At 43.4% G+C, this 17,043-nt stretch overlaps 1 protein-coding gene across 2 annotated transcripts in view; it reads left to right on the plus strand.

Moving 5' to 3' along the window:
• The window catches only part of GABRA1 (gamma-aminobutyric acid type A receptor subunit alpha1), a 140,000-nt gene that overhangs the window by 77,056 nt on the left and 45,901 nt on the right, over positions 1-17,043 (plus strand). For both annotated transcript variants that reach the window (XM_083181408.1, XM_083181409.1), the window contains exons 6-7: positions 8,229-8,311; positions 10,963-11,106. In XM_083181408.1, the coding sequence (XP_083037534.1) occupies positions 8,229-8,311; positions 10,963-11,106 (227 nt within the window). The remainder of the gene's footprint in view (positions 1-8,228; positions 8,312-10,962; positions 11,107-17,043) is intronic.

The following is a 17,043-nucleotide window of genomic DNA, read 5'->3' on the forward strand; positions in this document are numbered from 1 at the left end:
TGCAGCCTTTGATTATGCTAAGTATAGCCTGACGGGTGTTGTATGCTGACATGATGACATGTTTGTTTGCTGCTCACTTATGTCCCTTGTGACAATAAATATGTGTTGAATATATTGGACTGGTGCTGGTCTTCCTATTACATGGGATCCCCTGCTGTTAAATTGATTTGACTTCAGCACAGTTAATCATTAAACCTGTGAAGCTGGTGCGATATCTACAAGCAATATATATATATATATATATATATATATATATATATATATATATATTGCCACAGCTTTGCAAATCTGAATAACTACAAAACATATCTTTTAGAGTGAATATATTAATGCCAAATAGGATAATAGAGAAGGTGCTACAATAACAAATACAAATATATTATGGAACAAATTATTGTTTTCCTTCACCTACATGTTCATTTGTGTAAAATTGTTCATTTAATGTAAAAAAATTTATTACAGACAAAAGATCAACCCACAAAGTAAGAGCAAAAAGGGAAAACGATCTAAACCATAAAAATGGCAAAACCCTTAGGGCCAAATTTACTGAGACGGGAGTTCTATTGAAGATGGAATGTTTCCCATAGCAACCAATTAGATTTGATCTATTATCAACTAGAAGGTGCTAAATAAATGAAAAGTAGAATCTGATTGGTTGTTAGGGGCAACAATCCATATTCAATAGAACTCCCATCTCCGGAAATTTTCCCCTTAGGGTTTCTTGATATTTCTTTTCTTCAGATTCTGTGGATTAATGACACAGTCTGAGATGCATTATGTCATATAACAATCTGAAGAATGTGGAGTTTATTATTAGCGGCATCAGCTGATCATTCTGGGAGAAAGCAATTCTGTGATGGTCATTATGAAAGGGATCACAGTTGACTATGGGCGAGAGGTATCAAGCCTTGGCGATAGACAAAGTGGAGTAGTTACAGAAGGGCCCACTTACCCCATTGCTGTCAGAACGCCATATCTATACCTATAGCTGGTGGGTGCTGGCAGATGGGGATGCGTGATCGATGCGTACGTGCGTCCAAATGGCAAGAATGGGGAGCACGAATCCCATTCTGAAGGACGGCGCAAGGCGGTAGTCGTGCCGGGAGCCGCTCTGATGAGCTCTGATACACGTCTGTATCCCCAGCAACCAGCTTCAAACTTTTCTTTCATTGACTGTTATAGATAAATGGCTAAAGAGGATCGGATAACTTCTCTACTTTGGGGGGTATTCAATCCCGGACGAATTTCCTGCCCAGGCAAAAAATCTATAATAATTTGCAGATTAGTACTCAATCGTGGGCATTTTCGACTCTTTTTTAGTCCATTTTTTCACCGATGACGTTTTACTTTTTGGGGCTAAACCGGACACAAAAAAACAGCCACAAAAATGGGCGTGAATTCACCAAAATATGTGAATTTTCATGCAAATTTCCCCGATACACATGGAATCGAATTCGCCCAAAAAATGGGCAAAAAGTTCAGATTTTTCGCCTGGTGAAAAATTCTTGTGGGATAGAAAACCCCCTTTATCTCTATCCCAGGCTTGATGCATGTTTTATTTTAAATATGTTGGTGAGCAATTAATCCATAAGCAAATGCAAAAGATTTTCCGTAAACACGCTTTTACTGAACAGAATTGTCTATGTTTTTTTTTTTTTAAAGCTGTTTTTGTGCTGTTGATAAAAAATATTAGGTGGAAAACATTGTATAAGCGCACTGTTATTTCCCATGGATGGCAGAACCTCCACGTTTAAGGCTAGATGAGCCATGATTTTACTTGCTTAAACTACCTTTATTTGCATGATTTAAACTATTTCAGCTACAGCCTCTTGGCATATATATATAGTAATCAGCAGGGTCAAAAACATTCATTCCACGTGAACAATTGTCCCTTTTATAGGAAGCAGAATGCAATCAGGCAAGACCATTATTGAAATCAGCCTCTTAGCTTTATGCTTGGAAAGTCTACTATACAGTATACAGTATGTGTTTACTAATAATTATATATATATATATAAATATATATATATATATATATATAACCAGTGGTCGAAGTGGAAATTTTAAAGTGGGGGTATGGAAAAAGTGAAGTGCTATGCGCGCTCCAGAAAAGGGGGCGTGGCCATTTAAAAAGGGGTGTGGCTGCTTAAAGGGGGTGTGTCCTTAAGTGGAGTGTGCCACGCCATATACGTCTTATATACATTATTCAACACAATAGTAGACCCGACTTATACTTGTCCCTTAAACATTATGCCACCCGGATTGAGCCAAAATTCATGTCATGCCACCCAAAAATTCACGTCATGCCACCCAGATTGATCCACACTTTACATAATGTCACACAGATTGAGCCAAAATTTGTGGACGCAGGGACTGCGGGGAGGCAGGGGCACGGGCATGCATAGGTACAGACAGGCAGGGACAGAGGCACACAGGGACAGTGGCACATATGGGCAGGGACACACATGGGTGGGGACAGAGGAATGCAGGGGCACACGGCAGGGACAGAGGCACACATGGGTATGGGATCAAATGGGCAGGGACAGAGGCACATATGGGCAGGTGCACACATGTCAGGGACAGAGGAACACATGGGTAGCGGCACACATGGCAGGGAAAGAGGCCCACTGATACGGTGTACATGTCAACTTATGTCAAAATTTGGGACAAAAAATTTGAAAAACTCATGTCAACCTTTAGACTGTCGACCTAATGCTTGTGTTGACCTTCTGACCCTATCGACCTTATCTATGTTGACCTATTGCATGTATCGGCATGTGTAGCCCTGTCTAACCTAGTGGTCTACCTGATGTATGTCGACCATCACAGTACCGAGCCTATGACCCCTATGCGTTACTCTCAGGAATGCATATGCCATTTATATGTGCACAATAAGATCAGGAGAGATGTGCGAGCTTATAAACCATGGATTAGCACTGATGTCTATACAATGTGACGCCTGCAAGATTAACACTCTCATGCCCCCATGCTGCAAAGATTCTCATAGCTCACTGTATATATCATAACATCGATGTATGAATGGATGACATCCCTCTTTTCTGTACATTTCATCACTACCAACAAGCCATGTTTTCTGAATATCCCCAAAGAAGCACAAATAAATTATTTTAACTGAGCTGAAATGTCTCCACTGCTACTGACACCTGGAAATTCCCACATTATAATGTGAGTCATGATGATTCACGGTATGTGGGGGGTATGGGTGATGATGATCCCTAAGGAGTGAAGATAGGGATCACCACCGGTGCTTTGCAGACTACCTGCTGCTGTGCTCACTGTAACGATGCCAGCAGTGATGTCTCTGCCAGGGGGGCATGCTGGCCTCACGCAATGGGTGTGACAGTGGGTACCACCCCATCCGGGTGTGAGAGTGGGTCCCCCCACTGTACCAGGGTACATTTGGGTACAGGGAAGAGCAGCATCCAGCAGTAATAACAAGCTCACTGGCTGCATGGTGGGGAGAGGAGTGATGGGGGGAGGTGGCGCTGCCTGCACGAGTGCCTGGGACAGATGAGAAGTGCAGCAACCCTTACCTTACCAGCTCCCAGCGCTGAGGATGGCATGACGGCTGCGGTGCACTTCCAGGGGCCGGACTAGTGACCTCTCTCCCGGACGCAAGAGCGCATCTACTGTGCACTGCTGCGCAAAGGGTTATCCCGGGGATGATGCTGGGAGCCGCCGCCTCCTCTCTTCCATCAGCAGTACAGCCAGTGCCGGCTCCTGCATGGAAGCTATGTGCGCCTCTACACTAGAGCCCCAGCAGCAGCATCTAGCCCACCACCATCACCCAGTGCCCCGCACATGCAGCAGCAGTGGCGTCGGATAGCAGGAGGAGAGCAGCTGCCTGGGGTACATGGACACCATGCCCACCCACCGCCACCTCCTGCCCAGCAACTTCAGCTTTACCGCCATGCTGTACGGGGACCCCCGGAAGATGGGGAGGTTACTGACGGGGGGAAGAGGAGGTGGAGAAGAGCTGGCGGGCATGTCTTCCGGCCATATGACGCGTCACTCGCACCGGAAAGGAAGGGGTTCCATCCACCCGTTCACTGCTGGCCACAGTGATCGGGACTATTGGGGTAAAAAAAAAAGTCAGTGCTTGAAGTGGCGGTATGCCATACCGGCGTATACCGGCCCACTTCGAGCACTGTATATATATATATAGCAAGGTGTGTGTTGACCTGGCACTCCCCCAGCTGGTCAGGGACCCAGGTGCCTTCCGGAACAGTTGTGCAGGAGTAGGCAAAGAAGCAGACAGCGGCACTCTGGGAATTTTCAAAAACGTATATTAGTGCAAAAATAGCATACCAACGTTTCGGGGCATAAGGTACCCCTTTGTCAAGGTGAACAGTGCACTGTTCACCTTGACAAAGGGGTACCTTATGCCCCGAAACGTTGGTATGCTATTTTTGCACTAATATACGTTTTTGAAAATTCCCAGAGTGCCGCTGTCTGCTTCTTTGCCTACTCCTATATACTGTATATATATATATATATATATATATATATATACACACACACACAGGAAAATAAGCGGCACTCAGAGACTTGGTAGGGGTTGAAGGTGAGGATATTTAATCCATGTGCAGGATAGACAACGTTTCGGGGCACGGGGGCCCCAGGTCGTCAGGTCAGAAATAGCACAAGCATTTGTTTACACATGAACAAACACAGAAGGTAGCAGACTAACTTTCGAAGCTTTTGCTTCAATCAGGCTTACTAGTATGACCTAATTTAGGATAAATGCAAGTGTGATAAGGGGCCTTATTTTGGTTCACTCTTTCTGACAAATTCCTTCTTAGATGGACAAAACCATGTGCACTGCAGGTGGGGCAGATGTAACATGTGCAGAGAGAATTAGATTTGGGTGGGGTTTTACTTCAAAGTGAGATCTATATTGCAGTGTAAAAATAAAGCAGTCAGTGTTTTCCCAGCACAGAAACAAAATACTCACCCAAATCTAATTCTCTCTGCACATGTTACATCTGCCCCCCCTGCAGTGCACATGGTTTTGTCCATCTAAGAAGGATTTTGTCAGAAAGAATGAACCAAAATAAGGCCCTAAGTGACCCTTTGAAAAGTGAGTAATAGATTGGTGAGCCAGCGGTGGCAGGTGGTTGAAGTGGACAGATAAGTCAATTACTCTGGGGTAGATGTATGAGGCATTGATAAGGGAGGAGAAGTGAGCCAGAGGAGAACTGTCCCATGACAACAAATCAGCTGCTCTGTATAATTTTATATTATGCAAATTATAGATGTTCCCTCAAGGCTGATTGGTTGCCATGGGCCTCTTCTCCTTTTACCCCCCCCCCCCCCCCCCCCCAGTCTATAAAAAGTTGCTCTCCCGTACACACTGGGTTACTGTGAGGGAGTGGGACAGCGCTGAGGCCGATTCCAGGGAAGGTGCAATAAGATTGGTGAAGTGATAAATTGGAAGGTGATAATGCAACAGCCAATCAGCTCCTAGCTGTCATGTTACAGGCTGAGTGTAAAAAATGAGTTTGGAGCTGATTGGGTGGTGTGTTTCGCCTTCCACTTTATCACTTCTCCAGATTTTATACATTGGCCCCTCTGTGTGGAGAACTGCAGACAGGCAGTAAAGCAAAAGCAATGTCGTCCAGGAGGAGGGACTGCAGAACATTCTAAAATTCAAATGAAGGAGCCACGCCCACTGCCAGCAATTCAGTTTTGAATGGCAGGTGGTGACAGTTGCTGTGGCTCCCCTATTTGAATATTGGCCTGTGCTGCTATCCCCTTCTCTGGAGCCACTCCTGGTCCTATATCTTGTAACTACACTCCTGTTGATAGCTTTAAGATAATTACTAGTGACTGTCTTTAAATTGTGCAGAACTCCAAATACAATTCTTGCCTCAGGCCTCCTCACGACAGCGTCCCTGTATACCCAGTTATTAGCTGAATGCCTTCATAGAAGCCGCTGTGGGGACTAGAAGCAGCTAGAAACTGTCTTTATTGAGTGGTCAGTCACATAAGGAGCCAGGCCTTTGGAAGACTGATGGTTTCCTCAGGGGAGCACCTAATAGAGAACAGCATTAAAACCACAGCTTTTTGAGGACCTTTTCCCTTCTGTCAGCAAAGAAGCGGAACTTAAAAATTTGTTAGCTGCTCTGAAATTGAATATAGTCTATTTTATGGCTTCTAAGTATGAGCACTGAAGTAATAGATATTGTTAACAGTACAGTTTCATTTTGTTTTTTGCTTCTGCTTAAATATTTATGATGACGGACCTGGTAATATAATATTATCCTACATGATTACAAACGTAAGCCAATAAGATTAGGTTGGTGCTACCCGGTCCAGCTAAATGCTCTTATCCAGGTCAATGGGAACATCTGTCATCCCAGAGTTCCAGTAAAATAAATAGTTAACTCTGTTGTTAACATGAATTACTTGTAAATGTTATTGGCTTGAACATATTTTTGAGAAGCTGTTATTGTAATTATATGCAACTGTAACTGAAGAACAATCTTCTTAAATAAAGTGGAAGTCATTTGGGTCTAATGGGGTATTACACTTGGGGCCAAATGTAATAGGGTGTGAGAATCAAAAAGTGAGTGATTTGGGGGGATTTTTTTATTTTTATTTTTAAATCGTCAATCACATGGCAAAATCAACCTTTTTTGTTAGTGTAAATGATTGCCGCTTCAAAAAAATATGAAACCTCTCCCAAAACCTTTCACTTTCTGATTCTTTCACCTTACTACATTTGGCTCTTGGGATGCAGTCAGCATCCAGGTGGCCAGGAAGCCGGTGGTCAGCCATCTCAACCACATCTCAACCACCATCAGAAGAATGGCGCTGCATCCCCGAAAGGATCAAGATGCCAACGCTGGAATAACGACAGCTGGCATCCCGACTGTGAGTCTGCAAGGAGTGGTTTGCCGGGGATGGGATGGTTAGGTTTATGCCTTACTGGGAGGACTTCAGTGTAGGCTGAGGGGAGACGAAGGCTATGGTTTGGCTGCAGGGAGAGTGGGTTTAGGCACCAAGAAAGGGTATAAGGGTTAGGCTGCAGGGCAAGGGGGAAATGGGTTTCGGCAGCGGGATGCAGCGGTTAGGGTTAGGCACCAGCTGGGAGGGTTAGGGTCAGGCTGTGGGGGGATAGTTAGGGTTAGTATGCTAGAAGGGAGGGTTAGGGATGGGCAGAGGGAGGCAAGTACAAGTACCTAATTCATGTTGGGATGCCCTCCTTCCGGATGATGGCGTCTGTATACTGGCCCCTGTCATTCTGACCGCCAGTCATTCATTTGTATCCATAGTAGACAACTAATGTTTTCTTACACAATCAAAATACTGAATGAAGTTATCTACAGGCAAACATATTTTTTAATGGTAGAAACCTGTTTGCAAGCATGGGCGGAGGTAATGGAGGGAGACATGATACTAATTATCCCCACGACCAGGCTTAGTAGACACCTGAAAGTCCCAGACCCATAGTTGATAGGCAGAATGCATAATATTTTTAGTATGGGTCATAGGGTTGACAGAACTTAGGTAGACCACTATAGGTCAAGCCACTAAGTTGGGAAACGAAATAGGTCAACATGCACTAGGTCGACAAGGTCATTATATCGACACAAGCATTCTTCAACATGGAAAAGGTCAACATAGAGAAGGTCGACATAACTTTTTCATGTTTTGTTGGTGTCTACAGTATGTCCACTTGGTATGTCAGTATTACCCATGCCCACCTATGTCCAAATGGTCCCCTAACCCTACCAGGTTTAAACTCTCCACTTATCTCTTTTCGTTGCTTCACTATTAACAGTTGTTTAGAAAACTGTCCATAACCACCAAAGCAAAAAGAGCACCGGTGGTCAAAGCTATTAGTTAATGGAAGTTGACTGTACAAATGTATTGTACGGGATCTTTTTGAAATTGACTCATTTTGTCGGAGAATGTCCCGAAACTTGGATAGAGATACAGTATATCGAGTGATAAAGAACCAACCAATCAGATCCTGTAGTTTTTCAAACACAGCCTGTAAAATGACAGGAGATGATTAGCTGGTGCCTTATGTCCAATGTTTGATACATCTCCCCCTCTGTCATTTAACAACATATAGTAAGGTTAAGTGCTATATAAAGAGTTCCATGTGGTGCTGTTGGGCACAATTAAATCTATATTGTACAGTATATTACTAAGTCTCAAAGTGTATGTACTGAGGAAACACTATTCATGTTTTTCAGACTGACGGTAAGGGCTGAATGTCCCATGCACTTAGAGGACTTCCCGATGGATGCTCATGCATGCCCTTTGAAATTTGGAAGCTGTAAGTATATAAATAATGCATTATGCAGAGTTTGCATGAAGAAATTAAATCATATACAAACATGCCACACTTTTGTGAAACAAGAAAAATAGTTTTTTGTGCACCTAATGAACATATTGTAAATATCAGCTCACATTTCCTTTTTGGTGGAAAAAGGTCCGCTCACTGGTAGCTACCAGAGTCAAAATCGACACCAACCCCTCCATACCCTGCTTTGTAAAGGGTGGACCTGGCTCACACTTAAAAAGTATACAGATAAATGGATCACCATATGCTGTAGTCTCCAAACACCAGCATTATCTGGATCCAGCTTGCTGTTTTAATGGGGATTTACATTTTCAGGTTTTTGGTGGAAAAGGGGTATTACACATCATACAGAGAGAAGGATGACTTATTCTTTCCTTGTGTCATTACTGTATATTTTTTTCTGGTGGACAAAATCAATGTTTCAATTTGAGCAGTGGTCCGGCTGGCCAAGCACATCCACCACAGGCCGTGCACCAAACCTTTTTCCATGATATGACCTTAAAACAGTTTACCTAGACGAGTTGTCAATGAATTTCAGATGCTGAGGTGCACTTTAGACCCAGAAATCTGATCACACTACGCTCCTCAATGTCTGACCATGTTTTTGCAAGCCCGACATTCCTATACCTGATGTTAGGACAGTATGACTGATATGAGGCGCAGTCTAATGTCCGTGAGGAGAAGCATTGGTTTACCAGCTCTGACTTGGCAGGAAATTAGAGAACATTACGCTAAAGAGAAATCTTGTTATCTCACTTATTGAACCACCCTTGTACATAGAAATGTACTGCTCTACAGTATGTACAACTGCAATATGAAAAATACAACCCTTTAAATGTACATGTCTCATGCCACACTGCCAATATTCCATACACTGAGTGTGATTGACATTCTAGTGACGTATCCATCAATATTCAAGGCTGCACGGATTTCAACGAGTGCTCCACCATTAACTCTTCAAAATTTAAAGCAGCCATCAGCACAATTATCAGAACTTACAGCTGTCCCATGCTGGGTTCAAAAGATACAACAAACCTAGGCATCATCTTGGCCTACACATGACTCCTGCTACATGTCTGTCATGTGCCCACGAGATGGTTCTCTTACAAGTTGACACCCAGTAACACCTATTTGACGGACAGAAGGAAATGATGGAGATCCATCTGCTTGCTTGGATATATATGCAGAGATCCATATTTTCACTGTGGCACCGGCGCAGTCTGAAAGAGAATGCTACTGGTGGCCGTATTAGAACTTGCAAAGCAGGTTCTAAATATCCAACGTCTTCTCTATACCCTTCTGTGTTGTGGCCAGACGGACAGTCCTCCTATAGTTTAAGGAACCTTGTAAATACTGCAATGATTTATTTAATTAAACATCTGTAATTCCTGAATAAAGGCCAATACACACTGGGAGACTTTGAGCTGTTTTTAGTTCAAAAGCCACCCAGTGCGTACGGTGTAGAGACGAACGGTGAGGGCTGATACTCGCACCCGCATTATCCCCGCAGGTCACTGCTCATCTGCTGTTATAACCAGTTATTACCTATGGAAAGCCATCCAACCCTGAGAAAATCGTTCAGAAGGGAAAAAATTGCTGAGTGTGTATGCACTGAGCGATTTCAGTCCAACGATTTTCCCCATCATCGTTGTCCATACACGCTCTGTAAAATTGCCCAGTGTGCATGGACCTTAAAATCGCCCAGTGTGCACACATAGACCAAGTGTGGGAAATGCTCTATATGTTTGGACCACTGTTGCAAGTGATAGATTTTACACTGAGGACCTTCTATTTCCTCACATGATAGAAAGAGATCAGTTAAAGGTCAGTTTATTAATGACAGACGCTCATTAGCTTCACATCTCTGCACATCTTCTCGTCATTATATTGCCTTTTTATTTCTTTACTTACATCTTATGTAATAATATGTTGCCTCTATTAACTTACTAATTAAACAATATGCCTGACTGTTCCATGTATGTAACTTTCACCCCCTTTTTTTACTGCTCATTTCCGCAGGGGGCATTTAACACATCTTTTTATACTCTTTTCCATAGCAAAGTAATTTCCCATGCAAATATATTATATATGGGTTATGATACTTTCTGGTCATCAGCGATCACACATAAAGCTTGGGTATGATGTCATCAATTCCATTTTGGATCATCAATGACCCTGGTCTTCCTTTCAAATTGCAGTCCACCTGGGTCTGATCTGGGACTAACCCTGATAGTGACCCAAGATGTACAATCCAGGTTGACAATTTCACACTGAGCCAGGATCCGTCGCCTCCACCATCTGCAGCTCTTTACAAACCAACGGGAAATGACGCGGTTGCCATTTTTCTAAATTTTAGTGCGGTGGAAAATCTCTGGAAAAAACAGTTGCCATAACAATTCCCCAAAGACCTGCACATGAGCACTAAAATCTGGGACAGCTCTAAGTTCTCCTCGTGACCTTAGTGTCCAGAGGCTCTGCATTAAAAGGAGGGGGCCCAGATGGAATCTACACACAGGCCTCTTCCACTTTTAATAGGCCCTTGGCTGGCTGATTATTTAACAATTCTAGCATTATACAATAATATTATATTATACAATAATTTCACTGTTTCTGTCTCAATATAGATGCGTATACAAGAGCTGAAGTTGTCTACTCCTGGACAAGAGAACCAGCGCTGTCTGTTGTAGTTGCCGAAGATGGTTCGCGGTTAAACCAATATGATCTGCTAGGTCAAACGGTAGCATCCGGAATTGTTCAGTCCAGCACAGGTTTGTGAATATCCACGCTGTGCATTCAGATATTGCACGTTTTACATCCTATAGACTCTTTCTGTCTAAACTCATAGAACCTAGTTCCAGCAGCACACGAGTTGCTATGGCAACAAGAGAAAATTTAATGATCAATTATTGTCCAATACTATCATTTTCAGGCTTAGTTAATCCCGGTAATGATGCCCTTTTCAACATCTGAAGCAAAACGGAAAAGGGCAGATTTTAAATAGTGAGGGGAGAGTTAGATTTTTTTTTATTTTTTGGCTGTTTAGATTGCTAGAAAAAATTGTCATTGTTGTTTGAAATTGCAATTGTGTCGAGGAATGCACGTACTGTTTTGGCATTTCAATTTATATTGGACAGTTAAATTATCATAAATAATAAAAAGTGAATTTCAAGGAGACAAGATTTAATGTAGTGCGTAAACCAAAACAAACAAGAAGCCTAGTTTATATATAAATATCGGTACTTGTGAGTTATCCGGGCGTCCGATTTTTAAATCGGGTCGGATCGGGACATCGCATCGCATCGCATGCGACCATCGGATGCGATGCGATGCGATGACCCGATTTTTCCATAGGAATCAATGTTAAAATGGACTGAGTCCATTTTAACATGGAATTCAATGGGAAAAAGGGGTCCTTTTCATACCCCTACTATCCAAGTGGGCATGGAGTTGGATATAAACCTGTGGCGAGCGTAGCGAGCCACCGAGCCCGAAGCGTGGCGAGCGTAGCGAGCCCCGCGAGGGGACACGGAATACCGGCCCCTCGCGGGGCTCGCTTCGCTCGCCACGCTTCGGGCTCGGTGGCTCGCTACGCTCGCCACAGGTTTATATCCAACTCCATGCCCACTTGGATAGTAGGGGTATGAAAAGGACCCCTTTTTCCCATTGAATTCCATGTTAAAATGGACTCAGTCCATTTTAACATTGATTCCTATAGAAAAATCGGGTCATCGCATCCGATGGTCGCATGCGATGCGATGCGATGCGATATCGCATCGCATCGCATCTGATTGTATGCCTTAACTTAAGGCATACAATCAAAAAATCGGACGCCCAGATAACTCACAAGTACCTAAATATCTCAATGTCATGACCTTGAATACGTCACCTTGTACACCTGCCTCCAAGCATTTCCAATCGCTTGTTAGCTCAAAGTGTACAGCGCAAATCCGCATGTGTAGGAAAAGGTATTTAGTAGTACAAGATAAAAAAATCAAATAGCAATTAAAAAAAACCTTTGCAATTGGAAAACTGCATATGTACTGTATATATTTACATGTGATGAATTGCTTTTTGTATGTAAGTGAAGATGGCTTTGCAATGTCATATTTAATAAATAAAACATTTGTAATATTTGTTTGTAGAGGTTTAGAAGTTCCAGCAGCCTCAATTGTGTTGTTACCCATAGCAACCATAGATTTTAGATTTAATGTCACAAACTCAGCTATAAGAAGCTAAAAGTACAGTATAATCTTATAAGTTACAGTACTGTACGTTTGTAAGGATTTACTGTTAGCACCTCACTCCTGCTGTGTGATTTGTCAGGGTTGGTGGTTTAGATAGATGAGAGAGAGAGAGAGAGAGAGAGAGAGAGAGAGAGAGAGAGAGAGAAAGAGAGAGAGAGAGAATATACTAGTTACAGTAAAAGCCTTTCTAAATGACTTAGGGTCCCTATCTAGGGTTAACAACTCATCCCTTTAATTCGGGACACATATTAATTGCACAGGTTCTGTGGCAGTTTAAAACCAGGTGAAATGGAGTCTTGAATGTGTGGCAGTTTAAAACCAGGTGAAAGCCAGCCACAGAACCTGTGTAATTAATATGTGTCCGGGATTAAAGGAATGAGCTGGTCACCCTATCCCTATCTGACCCTACCTCCAACCTCTGTCTTCACAGCTCCCTCTCTCTCCATATCCTGGAAACATACTGTACAGTACCTCCCAACATGACCCTCTTCAGGAGGGACACAAAGCTCTGTTCCTGGACTTTCCAGTTACTTTATGATTGCCATCCCCTGTGTTGAAACACCTTTCTTAGCAATTAGCTGTTGGCAGTCATGAATTAAGAAGGAAGTTCAGGAACAGAGCATTCTGTCCCTCCTGGAATGGGTCACATTGGGAGGTGAAGTTTGAAACATATCATTTTGGTTTCACTTTCTGTTAAGGTGTAATATGGTTCGTTGAGTGGCCTCTAGTGGTCAATTGGCGGTACTTCACCTAAAAACGATGAGGATTTAGCCTTTACTTATACTGTATCTGAGAAAGAAAGATTCTGCACTCTTTTGAATCAAACTAATGTATTAAGACGATCACATGTGTATAGAATGGAGAGAATGGATGTGTATTTTGATCCTGTGTGTTGAAGAAGACATCAGACTAAATTGGTCGGGTGTTCCTTGCCTCCTGCTAAATTAAAAGTTAAGCTTTCCCTGAACGTTAGTCTCTCCTTTCTAGTTATACAGGTGTCAGTTATACTTTTTATGTGGTACTGTACATATAGATTTATTATGTGTGAATATTTTGTCATTTATCATTTAAAAAAATATTAAATATGAATTTAAAAAAAATGTATACACATAGTTATTATAAATCCTGAGCATTATTGTATTTGGATATTTTATTGGTAATATTCCATATTGAGTAAATTGAGTTGCCACTTCTCTATACATTGTTATATATATATATATATATATATATATATATATATATATATATATATATATATATATATATATATTTATTTATTTATTTTCTAAAATGTTTGTATAGTATAGGCCGATCTGGACTGGCCCGCTGCCCTCAAGCCTCACCTGCCTTTACCAATGGTGTGCTGCCTGGACACCCCTTCAGCCACCTCCTGAGCAGCTTGGAAGCCCAGAGGGAGACACCGATGTGTCCCCTGCGGCGCTGTGCGTACGTAGGGCAGGTGTAGTCATGATGACGTGCGGGGGTGGGCGGCTTGGGCTAGTCGCTCCTGTGTGTGTGCGCGCACTGTGGAGCCATCGCCACCGCCACCCGTGATCAGCCTGTGCGTAGCAGGCACCATACACTTCACGGTACATGCACAAAAGGCTCTCATGGACAGTGGGGCTGCAGTCGGCACCATTATATGGTGTTTGCAGTAGATTCGGCTCCATTGGAAAGTGTGTGAAATAACTGAGGGGGGGGGGGGTGGAATTACTATGGGAGAGGAATTACTATGGTGTTTTGAACAAATAAGTGTGTGGAATTACTATAGTGTTTGGAATATCTAAGGAGGGGCAGGTGCGTGGAATAACTAAGGGGGGCATACTATATGTGTGCGTGTGGAATTACTAAGGGGGAGCTGGTGTGTGGAATTACTAATGTAAGTATAAGGGGCAAGTATAAGGGGCCTACTATTGTGTTGCATGATGTGTAAAAGGGGCATATGGTGTGCTACAATACATTCAAAGACACCCCCCCTTTTGAGTGAGCACACCTCCTATTTCTGGAGTGTGGCCCTCGAATATCTGCTGGAAATATTAAGTGCCCCCCCAGCTGAAATAATTGCCCACCCCTGGTATATGTGGTTGATCACTTAAATTCTTCCTATGGGGCAGATGTACTAAACATTGGAAAGATACAGAGATCAAAGAGATATAAGCCAATTAATTACCTCAATTAATAGCACTCATCCACTGGACTTCTTCTGAAGGTCTGAAACTGCACATCTCCCCCTATGTGGTCAAACCAATTGGTGTCCCCTGTTCTTCTTCAGGGAAGCAGGTCTGTTTATGTACAGTAAATAGCTCTGACTATATACGTGCACAGTAATAGGGAAAGTCCTTTCAATAATAGTGTTTCTGTCAATATTGTGTTTGTGTGTCAATCAAGAGTCTTCAGCCAACATAAAGTGATTTAATTTACAATAGACCAGAAATTGTTAAAGTAGTCAGGGAAAGAACATGATGTACTAAGCTTGAGAGAGAGATAAAGTGGAGAGGGATAAAATACCAGCCATTCAGGTCTAAACTGCCATGTTACATACTGTGTTTGAAGAATGACAGTAAGGAGATGATTGGTTGGTACTTCCCTGAAGAAGAACAGGGGACACCCATTGGTTTGACCACTTATGTCAAACTAGGAGGAGTTGGTGGAACGGCAGGTGTGGTGGCGCTGGAGCAAAAGCAGGGGTTTGAAAGCTAGAAGGTCTGATATACTGTTTACTCATGTAATCTAAGGCTGAGATAATCCTAGAAGAAGTTGGAGGGAACCGAGATATGCTTGAAAGACTTTAATGAAGGATTTTGTAATACAATATGAGGGAAAGGGAAACGATAATGAAACTCAATCAAAAGTGGTGAATTGCAAGAAATAGCAAATGCTGGTGGAGACTTAGGAGACTTAGGAAGGTTACTGTAGAAACTTGCTGTTGAGACTTGAAAATACGAAAAGAGAACACTGGTGGACTTGGTAGCTGTGATTTGAAGAATAACTAGGAACGGTGGTTTGAAGATACTGTGGAAGATGAAGACTTGATAACTGTGGACACAGAAAGACTTTGTTAACTGTGACTTTAAGAACTGTGGATGCTGAAGACTTGATAACTGTGGACACTTGAAGACTTGATTGCTGTGAACATGGAAAGACTTTGGGTAGCTGTGGCTTTAAGGGCTGCCAGCATCTGGGTAACCTCCAAAAGCAAAACAGACAACCACGAGGATAACAGCGACTGGACAGCAGGCACTGCAAGGCATAAGTGACTGCGACTGGAGCAGTGTATCTCAGAGGCTCAGGACTGAAGCACTTAACACAGGTAAGCAACAAGAAGTACTGGCAATGAGGCTGAGCACCTGATTCCTTTTAAGAAATACAGGGCCGCTGACAGGGGGTGCTGTGGGTGCAGATGTCCCAGGCCCCGGCAGCTCATTTTGCCCACTGCAACCACCCTCCTGACTACCTCCGCTGTGCTCATGCGCTGTGTTCAGTGCAGGTCCCGAAACACAGGCTTCTTTAATGCAGGACGCCGGCGACCAATTAAAATGCTGCACCGGCTTTTGAGCCAATCAGAGTGGCCCCCTGGTACAGCATTGAAGAAGCCTGTTCTTCAGGACCTGCCTGCTGGGAATGAGTCACTCGGAGCAGGACTCAGGCGGCAAGTGAAGGTAGGGGAGATGTGGGGCCTGGGACTGGAAATCAGTCCCGGCCCCAGAATTCCTAATGGCAGCCCTGAAGAAATATGATCGAACCATTAGCACAGGAACTTAGAAGACTTGGTCTGATCTGGTCTCCAACATGGCACCCCCCTGTACAAAGGATACCTGCTGAAACCAGAGTCAGCCGTATCCTGCACAAGCCACCTGCACTAGCACTAACCAGAAACATCGGCAAGATGGCAGATGCCTCTGCACCTAAGACTTAGCCTGTCGCCTCTTCCTGAGAAGCTGTCTGGTCAGCCCCATCCTGTGATGCCGCCCATCACCATGTGCACCCCGCCGGACGCTTCCTGCTCTGGAGGTACAGTAAGCCTCCAATATGTGACAACTTAAGGGGAAATGTGCAGTATCAAACCTTTGAAAGAAGTCCAGTAGATGAGTGCTATGGATAATAGCAACCAATCCAGTGGCGTAACTAAAATTTGTGCACCCCCATGCCAAAAAAATGTTCAAAGCCTCCGCCCTTCTGTCACCCCTGCATCTGCATGCCGGGTCTGTTGCTGCTTTGCTGCTGGCCCACTAGGTCCAGCAGATCTTCCTGTCTGCATTCCTAGAGCTCCTCCTGATAGAATGAAAATGTCCCTTACAAAATGGCTGCCGCCTCATAGAAGACAGTTATTAAGGATGCAAGAGGAGGCCGCCACCTCCTCTAGCATTCTCAAGAACCGTCTGCTGAGATGGGGGCAGCCAATTTGTAAGGAGTATTTATAATGGAAACGAGAGGAGCGCCGGGAAGGCAGACTGTAAGATC

The sequence above is a fragment of the Crinia signifera genome, chromosome 4, assembly GCF_055691185.1.
Source record: "Crinia signifera chromosome 4, ASM5569118v1, whole genome shotgun sequence".
NCBI lineage: Eukaryota > Metazoa > Chordata > Amphibia > Anura > Myobatrachidae > Crinia > Crinia signifera.